The sequence below is a fragment of the Mauremys mutica genome, chromosome 10, assembly GCF_020497125.1.
Source record: "Mauremys mutica isolate MM-2020 ecotype Southern chromosome 10, ASM2049712v1, whole genome shotgun sequence".
Classification (NCBI taxonomy): Eukaryota; Metazoa; Chordata; order Testudines; family Geoemydidae; genus Mauremys; species Mauremys mutica.
This window is the reverse complement of record NC_059081.1, coordinates 10,228,034-10,249,757: the sequence shown is the minus strand read 5'-3', so window position 1 is coordinate 10,249,757 and position 21,724 is coordinate 10,228,034. Positions and strand designations below refer to the sequence as shown.

The following is a 21,724-nucleotide window of genomic DNA, read 5'->3' as shown; positions in this document are numbered from 1 at the left end:
AACCAGGGATTAGGCACTGATGAACTAGAACGAACTTCTCTATTAGAAAATGCATTCTGTAAGGATTGAGTCAGAAAACCACTAACCTTGGCATGAGTATTTAGAAAGAGGCTGAAGATACTAACCAAAGGGCTAGATCTTCAGCTGGAGTAGATCAGCACCAGCCCTATTGACTGCCCTAGATTTCCTCCAGTTCCTCCAGCTCTGGTTGCAGATTTTAGTTAGGCTAGGTCTACGCTGGGGGTGGTCAACCTAAGATACGCAACTTCAGCTTTGCGAATAGCGTAGCTGAAGTCGGCGTACCTGAAGTCGGCGTATCCAGCGGGTAGTGTAGACATACCCACAGTTGCAGATTTTCGGCAGGGATTCACAAAAGGAAAGTTGTGCCTAGCCATTGTGAAGAACTTGTTCGTTGTTGCAGTAAACAGTCAAAAATGGGACCCTAATTGGGAAAACATAATTTGTCTGTTCCTTGATCTGTCAAGATCAGTATATCAGTGGGGCAACATAGTCCAGTGGACCGAGTTTAGGACTGAGAACTCATCCCAATTCTGCCGTTGACTTCTGTGCCCTGGGGCACAGAACATTCAACAGACTCCTCACATTTCATATGGGTTAATGAAAGCCTCCTTGCCCACCTCACAGTGCCAATCCTGTTCCCAGGGATGTCAGTAACAAACATCTCGTTGACTTCTATGGGAGTATGATTTTGCACGGTGTTTTGACAATATTAAGTGCTAAGTATTAAAGTATGATATAAAGTGAATTCCAGGGCAACTCAGGCCTCAGAATGAGGTAACCAGGGTAGCAGATCTGATGCTGCTGTTGAACTGAAGCAAGGAGGCCAATGCCTTAACCAAAAGGTCCATTTTGGATGGACGTGGGAGGTGAGGTGAAGCCTGAAGATGGTCGGACACAGGCTAACCAGCCATCTATGTGAAGCTGTAGGAGTTGGAGGGAAGTTGCAGGCCAATTCCCTTGCAAGGATTATTCAAAGTCAGGGGAGCCAATGGGGGTATTCATGTGGAAAAGGCCAGGTGGTGAACTTGGTGTTGTCATACAAAAAGAGTAATTTGGGGGGGAGTTCATCTCAGTTTTACAGGACTTTAAGGTGAGATTTCAGGCAGACCTGGGAAAACCTCAGAAAGGGTTTGGGTAGAAGTTCAGGGTTTTCTTATCTCCTCTGAATTTCTTTATCCATCCTTAACTTTTTTTCTCCCAGTTAGTTCTGAACTCCTGTAGTTTATCTGTAGATGTGCCCACTCTGTGGTGTCACAAAGGAATAAAATACCGTCTCACTGGCCAATGGACCAATATGGAGACATGACTTTATAGAGTGGAAGAGTGACCAGAGCTCCCTGTAACACTGGCCACTAGCACAAGGGGCTAAATCCTGAAGGCTTTCCTCAGGCACAATTCTCAGTGAAGTCAATGAGTGTTTTCCCTGAGAGAAGGACTTGAGGGTTGTTTTGGGTGAAGTGCAAATACAGCTGCCGAAGTTCTGTCGTCCCTGTTTAGTGTGGGACGCTGAATGACAACAGCCCTAATGAGAACCTGACCGAAAGGATCCTGCAGGATGCCCAGCGCTTGTTCCTGATGAATGACGTGGTTCAGCCAGTCTCTGTGGATCCCTACGTCACTCAAGACAGCATTCGATTTTCCAAACTGGTGGTTGACATTGTTCAAGGAAAGGATACTCTTTACCACGTGATGTATATTGGGACAGGTAAGAGCATTCAGGTTTAAGGAGGATCAGTCCCCTCGTTCAGAGACATAGCAGCATGGGAGCCTGATCCTGAGACCGTTACTGTTTGTACTGAGTTCTTTAGGCAAAACTCCATGGAAGCTAGTTTTTCTGAATAGGGAAGAGATAAAAACAGAATAGAGACCTTGAGGCATGACCTTGAAAGAATAGGCCTTAAATCCGCAATGTGTAAAGAAGCAAAAGATGTCTTTCCTTTTAACATGTATCAACTAATCAGACTAAGGCACAATGGTGGAGAAGGGCAAAGGGCTTGCCCTGGGTAACCAAATTGCTGTGTGTGATCTTGTGCAAGCTAACTTAACCTCTGCGTGCTACAGTTTACCTATCTGCAATGCTTGTGCACTTTTACACTCCTATGAGGTCAAGAGATGGGTAAGCATTATTATCATCATCACATTACAGATGGGAAAACTGAGGCAGACAATTTCCTAAGGTCACACGAATAGTCGGTAGCAGCACTGAGATTATAATGCAAATCTCTTGACTACCACTGCCATGCTCTGACAATTAGGGCACGCTGGAAAGCACAAGGACCGTGGATGAAAGGCGATGAAGAAAGGCAAAGTATTATAAATGGTTGCCTTAACCTATATTCACACTTGAGATAAAAGTTAAATTAAATATTTTGGTTAATCAGAGCATATGGCCAGCCTCATGGGTGTAATGTTTTCATCCTTTATTGTGAGAGTGTTGACTTTTATAATAAGATATATTGCCTCTGTAAGTGTTAGATTAAACTAACATTGCAATATGGAGTCATCCTCTCACTCTGAAGTTACCATCTTCCAGGATTGTGTCATAATTTATGTAACTTTTACCACCACTTACTTTGAAAGTGATTAGCTTTGACATATTCTAGTAACATTCTCCCTGATTTAGGCCTGCATGGAAGTGATCGTGATGAGCAAACCATACTTAAAATGAAATATGGCATGGTTTTGCCACTTTTACATCTTTATTCCTTAAGTGAGGTGTCCCAGTTACTATGCCAGAAGAAACAGAAGTGGAAGACTGAGATTTTAATTCCGTTTGCTTTTTGCGTTCTGTTATCTGTGAAGAAGACATAGTGTTTTATCATCTATTATCTTATACACATCTGTTTCTCTGGACACTGGTAGTGGTCACTGGAGACTAGAATCTGTTGAAACTGAAACCTTTCAAAGGATGAGAATCGCAGTTAGAGGGAGCCTAGAGCATATTGGATCATGGAGATTAGGGGTGAACTTGAATCCAAATCGGAATTGACCCCAAACTTCATGATGGTATAGATCCAGATCTGTATTTTGGGGCCCTATAAATTGATATAGAAACTTCCTACATGTAGCAGAACTTTGTTGCTAGGAGTAATTTAACTATGGTACGGACACACAAAAAATTGCTGTTTGACCAGGAAAGCTTATTCTTTGAATAGATCAAACTTCAAAGATAACAGGCATTGACTAATCTAATTTTTGTTCTAAATGCATGTATTGTTCATGGAAAAAAATGCTAGTTTGACAGCCTCAGAGATGAACTTCTCCCATAGGTCCATCAATCCACCAATTGATAGATCAACAGTGTAGCGTAAGCTTCCATACAAACAATGCTCATCGTCATTGTATCCCATATTCCTACTGTAAGGGCCACTTTTAGCAGGGAAAGGATAATTTAGACTTCAAACCCATTCAACATTTACTATGGCATCACAGATTTCCAACACTGGTGCACTATTTGTTGCAGTTAAGATGGCATTATTGTGGGCCCATCTGTTCCACAGCTATAAACCAGTCTGAATACACAAAAGGGAATTGCACCCACATAGCTGAGGCAGTTTCTACCCTGGATAACAAAAATGTTTAAAAAGTAGTAGAAGAGGAAACAAGCCTTAAAGTGTTTATGTAAATAGGATGTCATTAATCTTTAGTCTTTGTGCTAGGTACAAAATTGAATCAATAGCTCTAAGATTTACTTGCGTCTTGCTTCTTGTTCCATTAGAGTATGGCACCATTTTGAAGGCACTTTCTACCACTAATAGGAGCCTGAGGAGTTGTTATTTAGAGGAAATGCAGATTCTTCCCGACGGTCAACAGGAACCAATCAAGAGCCTCCAAATCCTGCATAGTGACAGGTCACTATTTGTGGGTTTAAATAATGGAGTGCTAAAAATTCCTCTGGAGAGGTGTTCAGTGTACAGAACAGAAGGGTAAGCAAATTTTACTGCTCTGATATATTCCACTCCAGCTTCAAAGGAAAGCACCAGGGAAACATATTCTAGTCTGATTCATTTCAGAATGCCTTTTTTCATCACTGGGAGAGAGAGACAAGATATTTCTGTGTGTGTGTGTGTGCGTGTATCTTGATTGATAGTGCTTATGCCAGGAGCAGTGGGAACGACGGATATTGTTTTTGGTAAATATTAATTCGTCCTCATTAGAAATTAATCACATGTTTACCGAGGAGTAACTTCCAATATTTACTTTTTTACTTGACATTTCAGTGTTGGTTTTATCATCGCCACGTGTTTCGCTTGTAGTTCTCACTGGCTGAAAGGCTGCAGTATTCTGAATTCTTGGTCCTCTCGCCCATTGTGGCTTATAAATGATTGCTTCCCAACCATTTAACAATGTAGGGGTGTATTGGGTGGCTATTTTTCGTTGCTTTTAGAAGCCAGTAGCTCATTGGAACAGCGTGTGACAGAGTTGGCACCTGGAAAAGTGCTGTTTGGCTTGAACATTTTAAAAGAAAATAAAAAAACATTTTCAATATTGACCTCTGATTGCAGAGGTGTAATCAAACCCTTCTGTATTCAACACTGGGGGGGATAGCTACATGGCCTGCCCCTAGTTTCAGCAGGCAAAGCAGTGTGATACTAGCTGACTGTGACAGGTGCTCATGTAATCTGTGTTTTCCATCTTCAGTCCTAGAGTTTGAAGTGGGTCCAGCTGTGGGTAATTGCTTATTTGCACCCCTAAGGACACTCCTCCCCCTTCATTGCAGCCTTTGGGTTGCTGATCCTTGTCTGAAATGGATCTGCATGCCAAAAGGAGGCAGTTCATTAGCATGCTCTAAACTAGCTACCTCTTTCTTGGCCTAGCACTAAGCCTGATTCCACATGTAGAATTTTGTGATTGCTTCATTTCTAACCAGGTTAAAATGATCAACCAGCTTGTTCTAAAGTTGAGTCTGTCTAAATGTAAAAACACCGGCTCTTTCTATTTTTGCTGAGCCTCGTAAGTGTATTTATCCCTTTTAGGAAAAAACCCGTCCACGTCAGTCATTACTTCAAGGGTTTAATATGAGAAAGGAACCATAGTTGGAAAACATCACCCAATCCTCCCCTCTGAATGGTAGATATTTAAAGGGCCAGAACACAAGAGCCTTTCTCTTAAGATTGTATAGGAGAATACAGCATGAAAGGAATATACATATAAAATGGATCAAGGGAAACCTAATTCTTCCCTCTCTTTCTGTTTGTTCATGAAAGATATACACAAATTAAACTTGCTGGCAATTTATTAAATGTTAAAGTTCCCAGTCTGAGGATATAAAAGTACTTTCCACCGTGGGGTCCAGCGTGACCCTTTTGTAAACTTAAATGGCCAATGATTTCAAGGCTCCCTAAGGTATCTGGACACTACATTTGGATGCTAACCATTAAAGAAGAACTTATATGCCACTTCACTGAACAGAGAGAACGAGCCAATCCTGTGAGCATTCATGGATAAGACTTGCTCAGTAACAGGCTGAACTGGGTGACTGAGACCGTCATCGTATAACTCCCCTAAAAATCATTATTTTCTTCCTGGAAGTCATGACCATGACAAACATGCACAGTCTTCGTTACGATGCTGATTTAGTGCTAAAGGTTTTCCTAGTGTGACAGCCTTGCGACATACACATCTGGGGCCAGTTTCATTCCAGGTGCAACACCACTGTATTTGGAACGTAGTTTCAATAGTCTGGATCATCTATTCCTGTGAAAAACCCATAAGATTGGGTTTCGGAGAAGAAGTGTCTGCTAGGGTCTCCTGTGGGGGATCGTGGGTCTCAACCCAGGTCCCTGGGCAGTCCTCTGACTGCAGCCACCACGTGACTGGCACCAGCAAAGAGTGTGAGCTGGTGGACCCTTGCTCACTATAGGCACCGCTCACAAAGCTCCCAACTGGAGGAGATGTCTGGTCTCTCCAATTGGCTCAGACTCATTGTTCGAACCAGAAGTCATCTAAACAACTAGGTGAATTCCTGGCCAGCAGCTACATCAGATCTGCCTTCTTGCCTGACTCTTAAGTCCTGCCTTGTTCCTGATTCCTGCCTTCCTGTCCTATTCCTGGTTCCTACACCCTGCCTTGTTCCAGATCGCTGCTTCTGTGCCCCACCTCTGGCTCCTGGCTTGAGCTCTGAGCCCCGGCCCGATTCCTGACTCTGGCACTGACCCTCGGCTTGACTCCCAACTCTGGTTCCATCACTAACCTTTGGTTCCTGGCGCCTGACTCCTGCTCTGACCACTAGGCCTGACCACCTGTGTTCAATCTATGAAAATCTCCTCATGGAGATTCCCTTAGGAGGATCAGGGTTTGCTCCTGCATATGGAACAGACTGTGGAACCCACCTAGAAACCCCGAGGATCCTGTGGGATCTATGGGAAGGTAAGGCTCTCAGCACAGAGGCCCCATCCTTCCATAGCAGCTCAGTGCTCCAGAGGAGCTGCACTGAAGCCACGCTACCAGGTACTTCCCTGGCCGTGGGTATCCCCCTTCAAGGGATCGCTGGATTGGAGAGGGGGCCACAGAAAAGATGACAAAGCCCCAGGAGTGGTGGTATGTGTTCCAAGTCCCAGCCTGCCCACACCTCACCTGGCCCAGAATCCCAGACACCCAGAGAACCCGCTTCATGGACTGGGGGGAAAGGGTGACGGTGTCACAAGCGCAGCTGAGTCCTTTTTGCCTCATGAAAGTCCCCTCCACACATGGATCCGGGAGGCACAACTCCTCCCCTCGTCATCCATCTTTACTCCAGCTTAGTGGTATATAGTAGTTTAGAACACACAGACTCTCGCACATCATAGTCGTCATTTGACTTCATGGTACAATGTTAAGGTCTAGCTCAGATGACTGGAAGCTGCCTGACATCAGGGCAGGGTTTTAAATTTTCTCCAGATCATACTGCTTTCAATGAAATAAAGCATCAACCCAGCTCTTGAGGGGCTGGTGACTCAAAATCCTGCTTCCTACAATCAGTTTTATCATAGTTTGATTAGATACTGTAAAATTAGTAGGGTTGGGTTAAATAGAAGTACCTGGGATAGGATGAACTGAAATGTACTGTAAATACGCTGGGTGCCAAACAGCGAACACATTTGTACAACGTGGTAAGCCAGAATTTGTTCAGAGAGAGTTGGTCAATGAATGTGATTTTTGCAGGTGTTGCAGTGGTGGGTCCTGAGTTCAAAAGAAGATGAGGAAAAGCTCAGGGAGGGTATCATGAGATCTGGAGCAATAGAGGGATGGTACATTGCAAAAAACCAAATAGAAACTTGCAAATGTGCACATCCCTTAAGAAAGCTAAGAGGAGCTGGGGTTCTATATATTTAGATGGTGGTTTTTCCCCCCTAATAGAAACTGTTTTGTAGGGGATTTCTCAGTTTCAGATTCCTGAAACTTTTCCCCTTTAATATCCTAGAGGTGTAGATCACATGTTTACCAACCTCCTTTGTATTTATTTCAACGCTGAGTTGTTTCAAGAGGGGTGTTTTAATTTCATCTGTTGCTTTCCACCTGGCACTTCTCATGGGCTGTGATTTATTGCTTATTGTTGTGTCTGTGTTTAATACATGCCAAGAAATAACCTCAGGAGCAAGTCTCGATTTCTACCCCTCACCTACTTCCTTGCCGGCGCTATGACTTCTTGACTGGCTTCTCAGAAAAGCTCTGGTTTCAGCAGTTTTCATAATCTAATCATTTTGATGGGGGCTTGGGAAGCTTTCAGGTGATGAAAATTGTGTGCCTCCTAGGCAGGAATACTTGTGCTGTTTGTTTCCCTCGCTCTGTCTCTCTTTATCAGGAAACTTGTGACTGTTTCGCACCCCAGGGGCTGATTAGGAATTATGATTGCCAAGTAGTTTTTGGAATTGTATCAGTCTGAGCCCCAAGAAAGGGAAGTCAGATGTGGAGACAGAACTGATCTAGCATTGATTAGCTTTGGCATTCCATACAGCTCTGCTGCTGCAAGGCAGGGGGACACCTACCCAAGGCTCAGAAAGAGGGGAAAAGGAAGAAAGGGGGTTAAAAAAAGCACGTCTGGCCTCTCCTTTACTGTTTGTTTATTGCCACAGCATCAATTGAACCTGCTAAATGGTCACTGATAGCATTGCACAGTGTCTTGATGTGCTTCGCGGACCCAAGGTATTTCTGGGTGTCTAAATGGTGCTTTGTATATGCCCACTGACCTGTCACAATTGGCCTTTTCAATACAGCCAGGCTCAGCAGCCGAGCGACAGGAAGACGGCTGTAGTGTCAGTTGCCCAAATTTATGGCTGGACTTGGCTGCCGGGACCTTGCCTTGTGCATTTGTGTGTTTTCCTATTGTGTTAGCGCTGTGGTTCCTCACTTCCACTGGAGAGTATTAGGAGGGTGCCCAATGCATGCAAAACCTGCAGACCCTTTTAAACATGTCGTGTTTCTAGACTTCTTTGCTGCATAGTAGTTTGGCTGGGTTTGCTGCTCAGGGTTTTACTTGTTTAGAAACCTTTTTAATCTCCTTACAATACGAGCAGCAGGTAAAGTTGGGTTTAACTCTTGTTTCAAAATATCCCTAAACTTTGCCCTGGGGTTGGTCTTGGATTCCTGTTCTAAATTTCACAGCTGGCATCACAGTATATCTAGAACAGGTAAAAACAAAGCCTAGCATCTGAACTTTGGAGAGGTGGGGATTTGTGATCAGGATCCAGTGTTGATAGTTTGGGCCAATCTTTAGTCTAGGTCAAGAATTATTTAAAGGGAGCGTGAGATCATTATTTCATGTTGGGAATCACAGTGAAGCCGGTGGGACAGTGAGGCCAGCACTAACACAAGGAGCTTTGCTCAGCATCTATCCAGAGTGTGCATAGAGTGCAGCAGGTTATTGACTGTGGGTCAGGCAACCACGTTCAGGGCATGGAATGCGAGCGAAGCTGTCGTCATGCATTTGGTTTAGAACAGCATCAACAAAGCGTGATTGGTGACCAGGCTGAAAGGTCACGCCAACATCACAGTTGCTCCAACTCCTCATAGAGACATTATTTTACTGCACTTTTTATGGATCATCCCCACGCCATCTCCCACAACTGTTTGGAGTGAGTCTACAGCTCATACGAATCCGTGATATTTTGGGTGCACTATGGGGTCTTGGGAACAGGCCAGTTTATTATCCACCTCTGCTGCTAAATATGCATTTTTCTCTGTGCAATTGTGTTCAGTTCTTCAGCTATGAATCTCTTGGGCCCTACACCAGTTTGGCAGCAGGGTAATGACATCACTGGAGTTATTCCTGATTTACACTTGTGTGATTGGGGTAAGAACCAGGCCCTCTTTGCATGCAGTTGTGACTCTCTCTTGTCTTTTGACCCTGTTATTCTGGGTTTTAAATTGCTTGCTTGGCGAAAATTCTGTTTAACATACCCCGTGGCCATGTTGCTTATGCAAAGCCAGCAAAAACCCTGACGCTCGACTGACGGCTACTCTCGTTTGCTGACTTGGGGTCCGTATGAGGAACACAATTCACTGCAAAGCAGCCCTGGGCCAATGATCAGACAACTGAATACATGTGGGTGAGTAACTCCTGGACTTGCTCTGGAGGGGAATGTTGGACATGGAGGAAGGATCAATAGCAGCATCCAAGCAGTATAGTGCATTTCTCGCGCTCTCACTCTTCCTCACCACATGTCTAATAAAAGTTCTAAAGGTGGCCTCTAAGCCCAGAAACTCAAAGGTATTTAGGGTGCTAGCTGCCACTGAAATCCATGGGAGATAGGTCCCTACGTACCTTTGAGGATCTGTGCCTAAGCAACTTCCACTAGACGTTTTAGGGGAAAGATGTGTGGGTTTGGATGTTTTAAAAAAACAAAAACAAAAAAGCGAGATCCCTGAAACAAAGAGGTGAACTACCTGAATCTCGCATAGTAAAGCTGCAGTCATTACAAGCCTGCTAGATTTCAGGAAAGCAAATGTTGGGGAATTCAGAAATCAAACAAGTAATGTGCAATGGAAGGAAGTATTAAAAATGCTGGGAGAACGACAGAGGAGCCCTGAAACATCATAATTAAGGTACAGCAGCTCCCATTGTGACACTGACGGCCAGATTTTTGCTGAGTATTTTGATACCTAAGTGGGAGCTGAGTGTTTTTGAAAATCTGGCTCTTTAACGACTATGAAAATTGCTGAGATACTGAACTCCTTTTATGCACGTCTTTGAGAGCTTAACGAGAAGTAGTGAGGGGAGCCTTGTGAAAATATAAATATTGTTGAAAAGCAGGAAAGGGAAAATCTGTACTACCTCTTTCCATCTGGTTTGGTTGACGTGGTCACTGTAGGGTTAAGGGAACTAGCTACTTACTATACCACTGATAATTAATTTGAAAAGCCGTGGAAAACTTCAAAGAAGGAAAGTATTATCCCATAAATCAATCCACAAACCCTACTAATATAATGTGATAAATCGTGCAAGTGAAATCCTGACTCAATTTAAGTGAATGGTAAAACTCCCATTGACTCGATGGGGCCAGCATTTCACCTCTAGGGTATGTCTACACTGTAGTTAGACACCCGAGGCTGGCCCATGCCAGCTGACTCAGGCTAAGAGGCTGCTTGGTTGCAGTGTAGACATTTGGGCTCAGACTGCAGCCTGGGCTCTAGAAAGCCCCTCCTCACAGGGTCCTAGAGCCTGGGCTCCAGGCTGAGGCTTTACATCTAACTGCAATTAAACAGCCCCTTAGCCCAAGCCCCACGAACCTGAGTGAGTTGGCACGGGCCAGCCGCAGGTTTTTAATTGCAGTGTAGACATAACCCTAAAGCATAACAAACAGAACTACAATCAATAAGCTATGTAGATTTATGTGGTAGATGAATTTGATTGCTTTTTTTATAGCACTACAATATTGGACCCCCTAGACTGCAAACTCTAATGCACATGCTGAGCTGTAAGCAGATGAGTAGTCTTAATTACTCTAATAAATCTAGTTGCGTACCTAAAGTTAAGCATCTTCATCATAGTTTGCAGGATCTGGACTTTTGTGCTTGAAGGGAATGAGATAGATGTAATATGGTTAGATTTTAGTAAAACATTGGGTACTGTATCTCATGAAAGCTTAATTCAAATTGTTTAAGAAAGGAACATTGTCGTATGGATCTAAAAATCGATTAAAAGACCATAAGCAAAGGGCACGAGTAAGTGAAAACGAAGCAAGTTGGGGGAAGTTTCTGGTGAGGTACCCAAGAAATTGGCATTAGGTCCATCTTATTTGACAGTATCTTTATGACATGGAAGAAAATAGCATGCTTTGTGGCTGATACTAAAGTGTGAAAGAATCATAAAGAACAGTGATGAGAGAATTAAGTATTTGCAAGGAAAGCTAAGATGGGGTGAGTTTGGGGAGAAAGCTGAGACTGAGGTTTGTGATCTGATGGTGGTGATGGTTGAGTTAAACATGAAAAACCAAACAGTAGGAATTCAGGATTTTGTGCTGTGTCCGGATGCTCTGTTCAGAGCAGGGTGTGAATGCCCCGTGGTTACAGAAATGTGTTTGGCTATTGAATAATCTCTCAAGGAACATGGCGAAAGCCCCATCACTTGGCACATTTAAAACTACTGAAGGACAGAACCCTAAGAAATAATCTGTAGGGAACAATCCCACAGTGCCTGGAAAACAGACTGGACAATTTGATAGTTCTGTCCAATTTGTGACGTATATGATTCTATAAACTCAATTTATAAAGCTGTATTTTTATGCTGTCTTTTGAATACCATCTCTCTCACACACTTTTAGACTACCATTTACCATATTGTACAATAGCTGAAGCCCAAGTTTACGCAGCTACTGAAAAAAGAAAGGTTATAACTGAGTCAGACGAAGGTCACTTAAGAATGAGCCCAGTAAAATGAGCTAATTTCAGGGCTCACTGGCTTTTGTTTTCTCACTGTCATCTCTTTGTTGCCAATTTGTTTTGGGATGCTTTGGTGTTACTGTTTTAATAATAATAATAAAAAACAACACCCCACACTGCACTTGTGACCTAGATGGCTCTGAAGATTCTGAATAGCTTAGAAGATGGATTTTTTCACCTCTAGCTAACTGGCTTGAGTCCAGCCCAGATCAGTGGTGTCTAGAAGTCATTACCATCTGATGACTGCTTGGTGGGCTCTGTGAAATTAGTCTCAGTCCAGTGCTGATTGACAGTGAGCATGCAGTTTTCTTGGAATGTACAATGCTAGGATGCCTTTGACACTACAGTAATTTAAATAATATTAATAACAAAATGCTATAAGCAGGCCCCAGGTGTTTCATCCATTTCAGCCTTCAGTTCTTACATCTTGTGCAACTATTTTTTCATATTATTTGTAGCACCCTCAATTTTCTAGGCACTGTCACATAGGAAGACGCAGTCTCTGCATCAAAGAGCTTGGAGTCTAATTCCACTGCCTGCCTACTTCATATCTCAAATTTCTGGTCTTCTTATAGCAAGACCTGCAGTGAGAGGGAACAGTCACTGTAATATGCAATGTGCGCCCCTGATTGGAGGAGTCATAGTTTAATATCCAGCTGAATAGCTGCTGGGGAATTTGGCCTTTTCGTTTGGAGATGTGCTAGTTGTTAGGGTTTTCTTTACAGCATCAGCATAGTGCAGGGGTTGGCAACCTTTCAGAAGTGCTGTGCCGAGTCTTCACTTATTCACTCTGATTTAAGCTTTCGCATGCCGGTAATACATTTTAACGTTTTTAGAAGGTCTCTATAAGTATATAAACTATTGTTGTATGTAAAGTAAACAAGTTTTTAAAAATGTTTTAAAAGCTTCATTGAAAATTAAATTTAAAATGCAGATCTTATCAGTTGAGTGCAGTGATTCTTAACCTAGGGTGCACGCACCCCCTGGGGCAGGGCCGGTGCAACGATATTTTGCGCCGTAGGCGAAACTTCCACCTCACTTCCCCCCCCTCCCCTCCGCACGTCAGTTCATTGAGGAGCAAAGCAGCGAGCCCCAGCCATCGAGGAGCTGGTGCGGTTCGGAGGGCAGCAGCCCTGAAAAGGTGGTGGCGCCGCTAGCAGGGAGCAGCTGCGGCCCCCCGCCCCTCCTGCCCAGGCTGCGGCCCGGCGCCCCCCCCAGGCGCTCCTGCAGGCTGCAGTGGATGTATGCGGGCGCCAGCCCCCATGCGCCCCCTGGCTCTCCCCTTGCCTAGGGTTACCATATTTCAACAATCAAAAAAAAAGGGGAGAGCCCTGCCCCATCCACTCCCTCCCACTTCCCACCCCGACTGCCCCCTTCAGAACTCCCAACCTCCCACTTCTCCTTGTCCCCTGACTGCCCCCTCCTGAGACCCCCCCCAACTGCCCCCCTAGGACTCTACCCCCTACCTGTCTCCTGACTGCCTCAACCCTTATCCACACCCCCGCCCCCAGACAGACCCCTGGGACTCCCACGCCCCATCCAACCACATCCTGCCCCCCGACAGGACCCCCAGAACTCCTGACCCATCCAACCCTCCCCCTGCTCCCTGACTGCCCCCTGGGACTCCTCTTACCATGCCCATGCTGATCAGACGCTGGCTCCACGTGGAGTGCTGAGGCAGCGGGAGCGGGGACCTGCAGGAGGAGCAGCGGCGGCGGTGGCTCACACTTCTGGGAGCCGCAGAGCCTGAGTGTGGTGAGGGGGGAGCCAGGGGGCGCGCCTGCCACCGGTCTGGGGTCCTGGCAGCCGGCCCTGCTCAGCATCCTGCCAGCCTGGGGTTCCATTCACTCAGTAGGCCGCGGGCTGAGCGGGGCCAGCGGCCCGGACACCGGCTGGCAGCCTTGTGCCAGGCAAAATCGGCTCGTGTGCCATCATCAGATGGCAAACACATTCATCATCAGAATCAAACACATAACAGTGATAGTTATTTATATTTATATAGTGTCTTTCATACCAAAGAATCCCAAAGCAACAACCTTCTTTGAAAAATATAGTCACCCATTTCATCCACCACTGAAAATTAGTGACTTCTCAAGTGGGACACAGCAGCTCCCAGCAACACTACACAGCTGTTTTGGACAGGCACTAAAAAGGTATTGGTTGAATATCAAGAAAAAATTCCTGATAGTGAGATCAGTTACAGTGTGGAATAATCTGTCAAGTTAAGTAGAGGAAGTGTTGTTGCCTGGGACACTTAAAACTGGACAGAACAAAGTGATGGAGAACATATTGAAGGGATCGTCTTGCACTTGTCTAGCGTAGGGACCATCCTGCCCTGGGCAAGGGGTGAACTATATCTCCAAGGGATAGATTAGATGGCCTAACATTTCTTTGAAGTCTCTAATAGTCTGTTATTCTACAGATACTCTCTCTAGTTGAATCAGCTGAGGGCAGTTTTTTGAGCAGAAAGTAATTACCCAAAGTTGGACAAAACAAGCTCATATGAAAGAGCTGCTCAAATAGGGATTGTTTTGTGCAGCCTTGGGGAAAATTGTAGGTTGTTTTCAGACCTCTGTATCTCATTCACGACTCTTTCAAAGTAATTTGCTCCTGCATGCTTTCTTCTTGATAAATCCCATCGGAGCCTAGGTGTGAATCAGCAGCATCTTGTGGAGGTTGCCTATAATATTCATTTTTCCTTGCTATTGAGAGCAGACACATTTCTTTTCCCTCCAACCACCCCTTCTGCTATGCTCCCAAGCCAGTAAATTGCAGGAATTCACTTCATTCTTAAGAGTATGAAATCTGACATTGCAAACTCAAAATGCAGAAGCAAGGTACCAGCCATACGTGGCATCAACATCCTGGCATTTCACGACATGGAGCAGCTGTAGGGAATAACACTGGAATGGGCAAATTTGCCAGTGCTGTTTTTCAAAAGGACTTCTAACCCGTCTGCCTTTTTGCTTTGAGTGTGTTTGCTCCACATTGCAGTCTGCATTGTGTATAAGAGATGTTGTCTTTGTAGATTCCAAGGCCAGAAGTGACCATTGGGATCATCTAGTCGGCCTGTGTTATACAGGAGGGCTGTAGAACTCCTCCAAAATATGCTCTAGGAATTTTCTGTTATGGCTAAAGTCTTCTGAGTTTCGGAAATGGATTGTGTTTCAACATCCGGACAAATACACTCCCTATTGAGGAATTCCTTCTTGCGACCCCTCTAGTTAGGACTTGTGTAGTTATCTGCATTTCTTTGTGGATGACTGATTCCATATCTGGTAGTCAAAGGCACACTGACTTTCTGTTTTTATTAGAAACAATAATGTCAGTTTTGCTTGGCATGGTGACAGGAGTTTTTAATAGTGTTTATGGAGCAGTGCTGTTGCTTCTTTTTTTATTTTAATAACCTGTTTTACTGATGCAAACGTAAATCCAGATTTAATCAGAATTTTCTCAGGATAGCATTAATCTTCAAAACTGAATAAATGCAATGTTGTTTGATTTCACGTCTTTAATAAAAACCAAACCATACCCAATAGGGAACTCATTGTCCCTAAGAAATGATGGAAAGGGATGTCAGGGAGTAAGAAATGCAATAGTTTGTTGCGTAGATTGTGAGAGGCCATAATCTATAAAGCCACAATCAGTTATGGAGATATTGAAAATGTTGGGGCCCAAGTGGAAAGTAACAAAGATTAAGCCAATTCAGGGTCTATGGCATGGAAAGGGAAATAAGCCAAAACTGCCGACAGAAGTAATGCATGTATTCACTATTACTTTCAAATAAGTTAGATGTTATCATAACTATAAAGGGAAGGGTAACAACCCTCCTGTGTACAATACTATAAAATCCCTCCTGGCCAGAGGCACCAAAATCCTTTTACCTGTAAAGAGTTAAGAAGCTCGGGTAACCTGGCTGACACCTGACCCAAAGGACCAATAAGGGGGCAAGATACTTACAAAGTTTTTGGGGGGAAGGGGAGGCTTTTGGTTGTGCTCTTTGTTTTGGTGGTTTCGCTCTTGGGACTAAGAGGGACCGGACGTCAATCCATGTTCTCCAAATCTTTCTGAACAAGTCTCTCATATTTCAAACTTGTAACAGCCAGACAAGGCGTATTAGTTTATCTTTGTTTTCTCAACTTGTGAGTTTTACCTTTGCTAGAGGGAGGTTTGTCCCTGTTTTGTTGTAACTTTGAAACTAAGGCTAGAGGGGGTTCCTCTGGGCTCTTGGAATCTGATTGCCCTGCAAAGTTATTTTCCATCATGATTTTACAGAGGTGATTTTTACATTTTCTTTTTAATAAAATCCTTCTTTTAAGAACCTGACTGATTTTTCCATTGTCCAAAGACCCAGGGGTTTGGGTCTTTGATCATTTTGTAACCAATTGGTTAGGATATTATTCTCAAGCCTCCCCAGGAAAGGGGGTGTAAGGGCTTGGGGGGATATTTTGGGGGAAGAGGAACTCCAGGTGGTCCTTTCCCTGTTTCTTGTTAAATCACTTGGTGGTGGCAGCGTACCAGGTTTAACCTAAGCTTTTAGAAATAAGCTTAGGGGGCTTTCATGCGGGTCCCCACATCTGTACCCTAGAGTTCAGAGTGGGGAAGGAACCCTGACAGATGTGTTTTGGCTTTTAAATGGCCTGGAAGGTAGTTTAATTTCAGAAGTCATTTTCAAGTGTCAGGCTTTAATTTATGTGATTAAAACACAGCATGTACAAAGTGGAAGTCACTGAAGCTGGTGGTGTGTAGGTGATAAACTTCACATACACACTTCTCTGTCTTTGTGTTCTGCCACCATGCACCAAACTACTGAACCTCATCTATCCACTCTAAATGCTACTATCACCCTACCCACTGTGGTCTAGGAGCAGTATCTTACTCAGTCAGTAGTTCCATTGATTACTCGAGGGGTAAAGTCCTACTCCAAATGAATAATGGGTGAAAAATCTGGCTCTGAATGTGTTGCATTGTTTGGCAGAAAAATGAAGTTGCAACTTGACCAGCATCTGACTGCAACAGCTCAGTTCCAGTCCACTTGTCTGTTTAGTGGGAAAGATAATGGATTTGCACAGATCACGAGCCCATCTCAATGGGTTTAAATTTTTAAATGTATTGAAATTACAGGGATTGTTTGAGTTGGTTTTTCTTTTTAATCTTACTTTCATAAGCTGTGAACATCCTTTGATTCTGACTCTGCTCTCTTCACGCCATCTGGTTTTAGGGAAGACAAAAGTCCGCTCTCCTTTGCATGGGTTATTGAGACCGTCAGGAATTATGATTTGGTTGGCTGGAAGCTAATATGATTATTTGTTTCGTTCATACCCTCTGCAGGTTAATGTTAATGGGACAATAAGCTAAACTTGTCAGGAAATGCCAGTCTGCCAAGCAGTCTTTAGGCTCACAACTAATCAACAGCAATAATACCACCTTATTGCTTACAAAATGCTGTCCTCTTTGCATTAGAATCATAGACTATCAGGGTTGGAAGGGACCTCAGGAGGTCATCTAGTCCAATCCCCTGCTCAAAGCAGGGCCAATCCCCAACTAAATCTCCCCCTGGATTGAACTCACAACCCTGGATTTAGCAGGCCAATGCTCAAACCACTGAGCTATCCATCCTGCCCTCCTTCAGCTGCTTTGTGTTTTAAACCTATTAATATGGACTCCTAACATCTCAAAGCAAAGTTCAGTACTGTAACCCAGAAGGTTCTGGCTCCCATCTCCTTCTATGACTTCAGGTTCTTTATCAGTCCCCAGTCTTCCTTAAAATAAAGGAATAACATAAACAACATCCACCCACCCTAGGCTTAATAAAAGTCTTGCGTCCCTCCTGTGTTTTTTCCTCAGCAATCTGCTCCTTGTTCTGGACAGTAGCTGCAGGACTGCTTCCCTGGGCCTTTCTTCACCCTAGTAGTCTCAGATGGCATGAAACGTAACCTCTGCCACTCTATAGCCCCTTGGCTTTTTTCAGTCTTGTTTCTCTCCTCGTTCCCTGCCCTTTATGCAGGACAGCGTCCACAGAGCTGCTCCCCTGGGGCTTCCTTCATGAACTCTTTTCCCTACTGCAGGGACTATTGTAAGAGACTATCCCTTCCTGGCAGTTTTCTGTGCAGACACCCCTGCCCTGCAGCTCTTTATAAGGAGCACGGACCTGTTGCTCAGCTAACTCTGATTAGTGAACAGGGCTAGCAGGCCCCAGGCCTGTGGCCCTTAAAGGTCATGCCAGCCTGTTACACACTCACCCACCTTCCAGAATTAGTTGCATTTACTTGCAGAGTAAAGAGAAAGGGAGTGAGAAAGAGGAAAATGGAAATAGAGAGGAAGGGCATGGAGAGAGCAAGAGCCTTGTGATGAATTGCTGGAGAGCCTTAGCTGAATATCTATTAGTATAAATGCCATGTGGTTGCTTTGGGACTCTTGGTACAGAAGAGCATGTTTGCTTGTTGTCTCTCCCATGAGAATCAGAAGAGAGGACAGAAGTTACAGTAATTCTTGCTTTCCTTTGGCCTGTCAAAGCCTAATCTCTTGGGTCTGCTCTATTGATTTTAAAAGGTCTGTTTATTACACAGTCTAAAGCTTTTATCTGTCAGGGAAAACTGACCAAAAGATGGAGTCGTCTTGTGCCATCAGCACATTCGAGGCCGGATTTGAAACTTTTGAACTGCAGACTTTTAAACTTTAATGAAGATTTTAAGGGAGAAAGTGTTCAGTTCGTAAACAAGAGTTCCTGAGTGGGTTGCTGCTGCTGCTTTGCACTGCACATTGGAATACCTAAGGAGGGAGAGGAATCCCGGTGGGCTAGTCTGTATTCCACCCTGGCTCCAGGGCCCATCAGGGAGATTTGTTGGTGGCTGCTTCACGGCCATGTACCTGGCACGGTTCACGACTTCCCCTAATACCTGTTCCTTCTGTGGCGAGAGGGAGACCTTGGCGCATGTTTATATCAAGTGTGCCTGGTTGCAACCCCTCTTCCAGCTCCTCCAGAGCTTACTCCTCTGATTCTGGTTGCACTTCTCCCCACATCTCCTGATTTACGCACACCCTATCCATGGCCCCACAAAGTCACAAGACCTCCTTGTCAGCCTCCTCTTGACCATGGCCAAAATGGCCATCCACTATACCTAGAGCAGGAAGCTAGATGGGGGGGGTGGGGGGGAAAAGGAGTGTTCTGCGACTGCGGGGCCTACTTCCAATCCTCCCTCAAGTCACGTCTCTGGGTAGAGTTCCTCTGGCCACCTCCACTGGCTCCCTAGTTGCTTTCTAAGAGCAGTGGGTGGTGTCCGGGTTCTGTGCATGGTGTCCCCCTCTGGATCCCTGCTTTTATACCTGTGGCCCTCATTCCCATCCCTGTTTTTTCATTTTTTGTCCCCTGAACTTAATTGAAGCCTGGGTCCAGTGGCTCCACCCCTTGGGTTAAGGAGAGGGGCCTTTAGAGGTGTGTGGGCACAAGCATCCCCAGTGCTTCAAAAGGTGCACATTGGAATAAACATTCCCTTTAAGAAACAACTGTGTTCACAGGTCAGACATTTTTCTGGGTCATTTAACTCGTATTTTGGGACAGTCTGTGGTAAAATTCATTCCCCTAAAACCAAAGCCCACAACAGCAACAACAGTGATTCTGAAGGGCCACCTCATTTTCACTGCTCTGCAAGAGAAAAATTCTCCTGCCGTGGTCTGCACAGAGACGATTATTCACACAATGCTGGCTCCTCCTCCTTGTTTTCAGATGCTAAACAGCATCGTAAGGACGTAAAAATTCACAAATACTTTCCCAATAAGCCACTGCTGCATGGACCTTATGTGACTGGGAGTGAGGATGGGAGGTTGGCCCTAGGTAATTATGGAATAAGGAGAGGAGACAGATACTGAGTGGTGTGGAATGGGGAGGGAGACGTGGCCTGGGTGATGAGAGAAAGTGAGAGGCAGAGCCTGGGCAATTGAGGAATGGGGCCAGGAGGCCGGGCCTGGGTGGTGGGGAATGGGACCAGGAGGCAGGGGAAATTTTTCTGTTGACTGTAGTGGGCTGTGGATGAAATCCTACTTCCTGATTCCCCACCTGGAGCCTTAATCCTCTGTCTGTCTATGTTATCCCAACTCATTGCTGTTGAGATTATTGTGGTGTTCGACAACTAACAGTCCCATGGCTCCTGAACAGCAGGTAGCAGGTGAACACTTAAGGAGGAGATCCTATTTTCATGCAAATGTCCTTGGTGAGTGAAAGCAGGGAGCGAGCGACAAAATACCCTGTGCAGGAGATACCAGCAGAATTGTTTCTAAATTGGGGGTTTTCAGTATATGCCATTAGGCACCAGATAAGACATTTATTCCAAGCCAATGAACTAAAGTGAATCACTATTGATACAAATACCCTGTCATCGTAAACTGAGCCCAGTAGCTGTACATGGAGAGGTATTTCCCTGACTCAGTGAACATGTTGCAATTATTAATCGGCATGAGGGGTCCTAGTGTGGGGGGGTGGCTTTGCTGTCAGCAACATCTTACTCTTCATGCACATCTCACCCTTTGGGAATTCATCAAGTAAGTCAGTGGGCAATACCATTAGGATTAATGTAATCACTATTCCCTGCTGTGCTCTGGAAGGTCCACAGTGAGCGTTCCGGAGGCAGGGACTAGTGGATTGATTCCCTGGCAGCGTTGCTTCAATGGGAGTTGTGATGGCAAGGGGCAGAGAGGAGATGATATTGTATCATTTTGCTCCTTGAGGCGGTTCTAAACATTCACTTTAAGAATCTACATACTGCTTGGCATTAAAGAGTCAACATACGGGATGAAATCCTGGCCCCATTAAAGCCAATGGTAAAAGTCCCATTGACTTCAGTAGCATCAAAATGTAACTGCTACATGATAATATTTGTATGTAATTACCACATGTATTTCCTGTTCTAAATACAGGGAAATACTGTGGTGTCTTAGCTACCATGGCGTGGCAAATGCTGATTTACTAATGGTGACTATTGTAGAGATATTATTGATCCTTAACATTTATATCATAGTAACATACAGAGGCCTCAACCAAATCAGGGTCCCATTTTTCTAGGCACTGCACATATAGCACATGACAGTCCCTATGTCAGAGTCTGCAGTCTAGAAGGTGTCTAATTTGTCTTTTTATTGCATACATTGTCGTTTTCTCAATACAATTTATGTAGCATTTTGGAGTGTGTGTATATGTACTGTCTAATTCCAGTTATCAAAATTCCCTTTATCCAAAAATCCTAGTTATCCAAAGCCACAATGTCCCTCCCATGTAGCCCGATGTTAGTTACTAGCACTTCTGTTTGTCTGAAAGCCTGTTTATCTGAAGTATTTGGATGTCCCCCAGCCCATTCAGATAAATGGGGATGTACTGTGTATAGGGGTGTGTGTGTGTGTGTGTGTGCGTGTGTGTATATATATATGTACGTATGTTGTGTGTGTATTGAGTGTGTGTGTGTTTATATTATTTATAAAATAGGAATATATTTTTCAAAACTCTAAATGAAATGCGGATTTGAAAGTATTTACTTAACACATTAGCCAGACATCGTCTCTTGCTGTACTGTGTATTGTAATGCTCTTTCCATTTCCATTTATAAAAAGAAAAAAATGAAGCAACTTGTGTGTAAGTAAATACATTTATCTTTAATCTAAATTATATCACTGTCAGTTGGTAGGTTTCTTACGAGAATTCAACCAGATGGGTTCTGAATTTTGAAGTGAAGTTGACAGCACAGCTGTTTTGTTTTTAGATCTCAGTTGGTCACGGGAGCCAGCCTTGAGATGGGGAAATGTCTTGTTCTTTATGATTATTATTAAATTATACCATGTATGTTCTGCTAACCAA

The 21,724-nt window shown here is 44.2% G+C and overlaps 1 protein-coding gene across 8 annotated transcripts in view; it reads left to right on the top strand.

Annotated features, from left to right (window-relative positions):
- SEMA5B (semaphorin 5B) overlaps window positions 1–21,724 on the top strand; it is a 343,951-nt gene that overhangs the window by 266,334 nt on the left and 55,893 nt on the right. For all 8 annotated transcript variants that reach the window (XM_045032975.1, XM_045032976.1, XM_045032982.1 and 5 more), the window contains 2 exons: window positions 1,519–1,726; window positions 3,740–3,947. In XM_045032975.1, coding sequence (XP_044888910.1) covers window positions 1,519–1,726; window positions 3,740–3,947 — 416 coding nt within the window. The remainder of the gene's footprint in view (window positions 1–1,518; window positions 1,727–3,739; window positions 3,948–21,724) is intronic.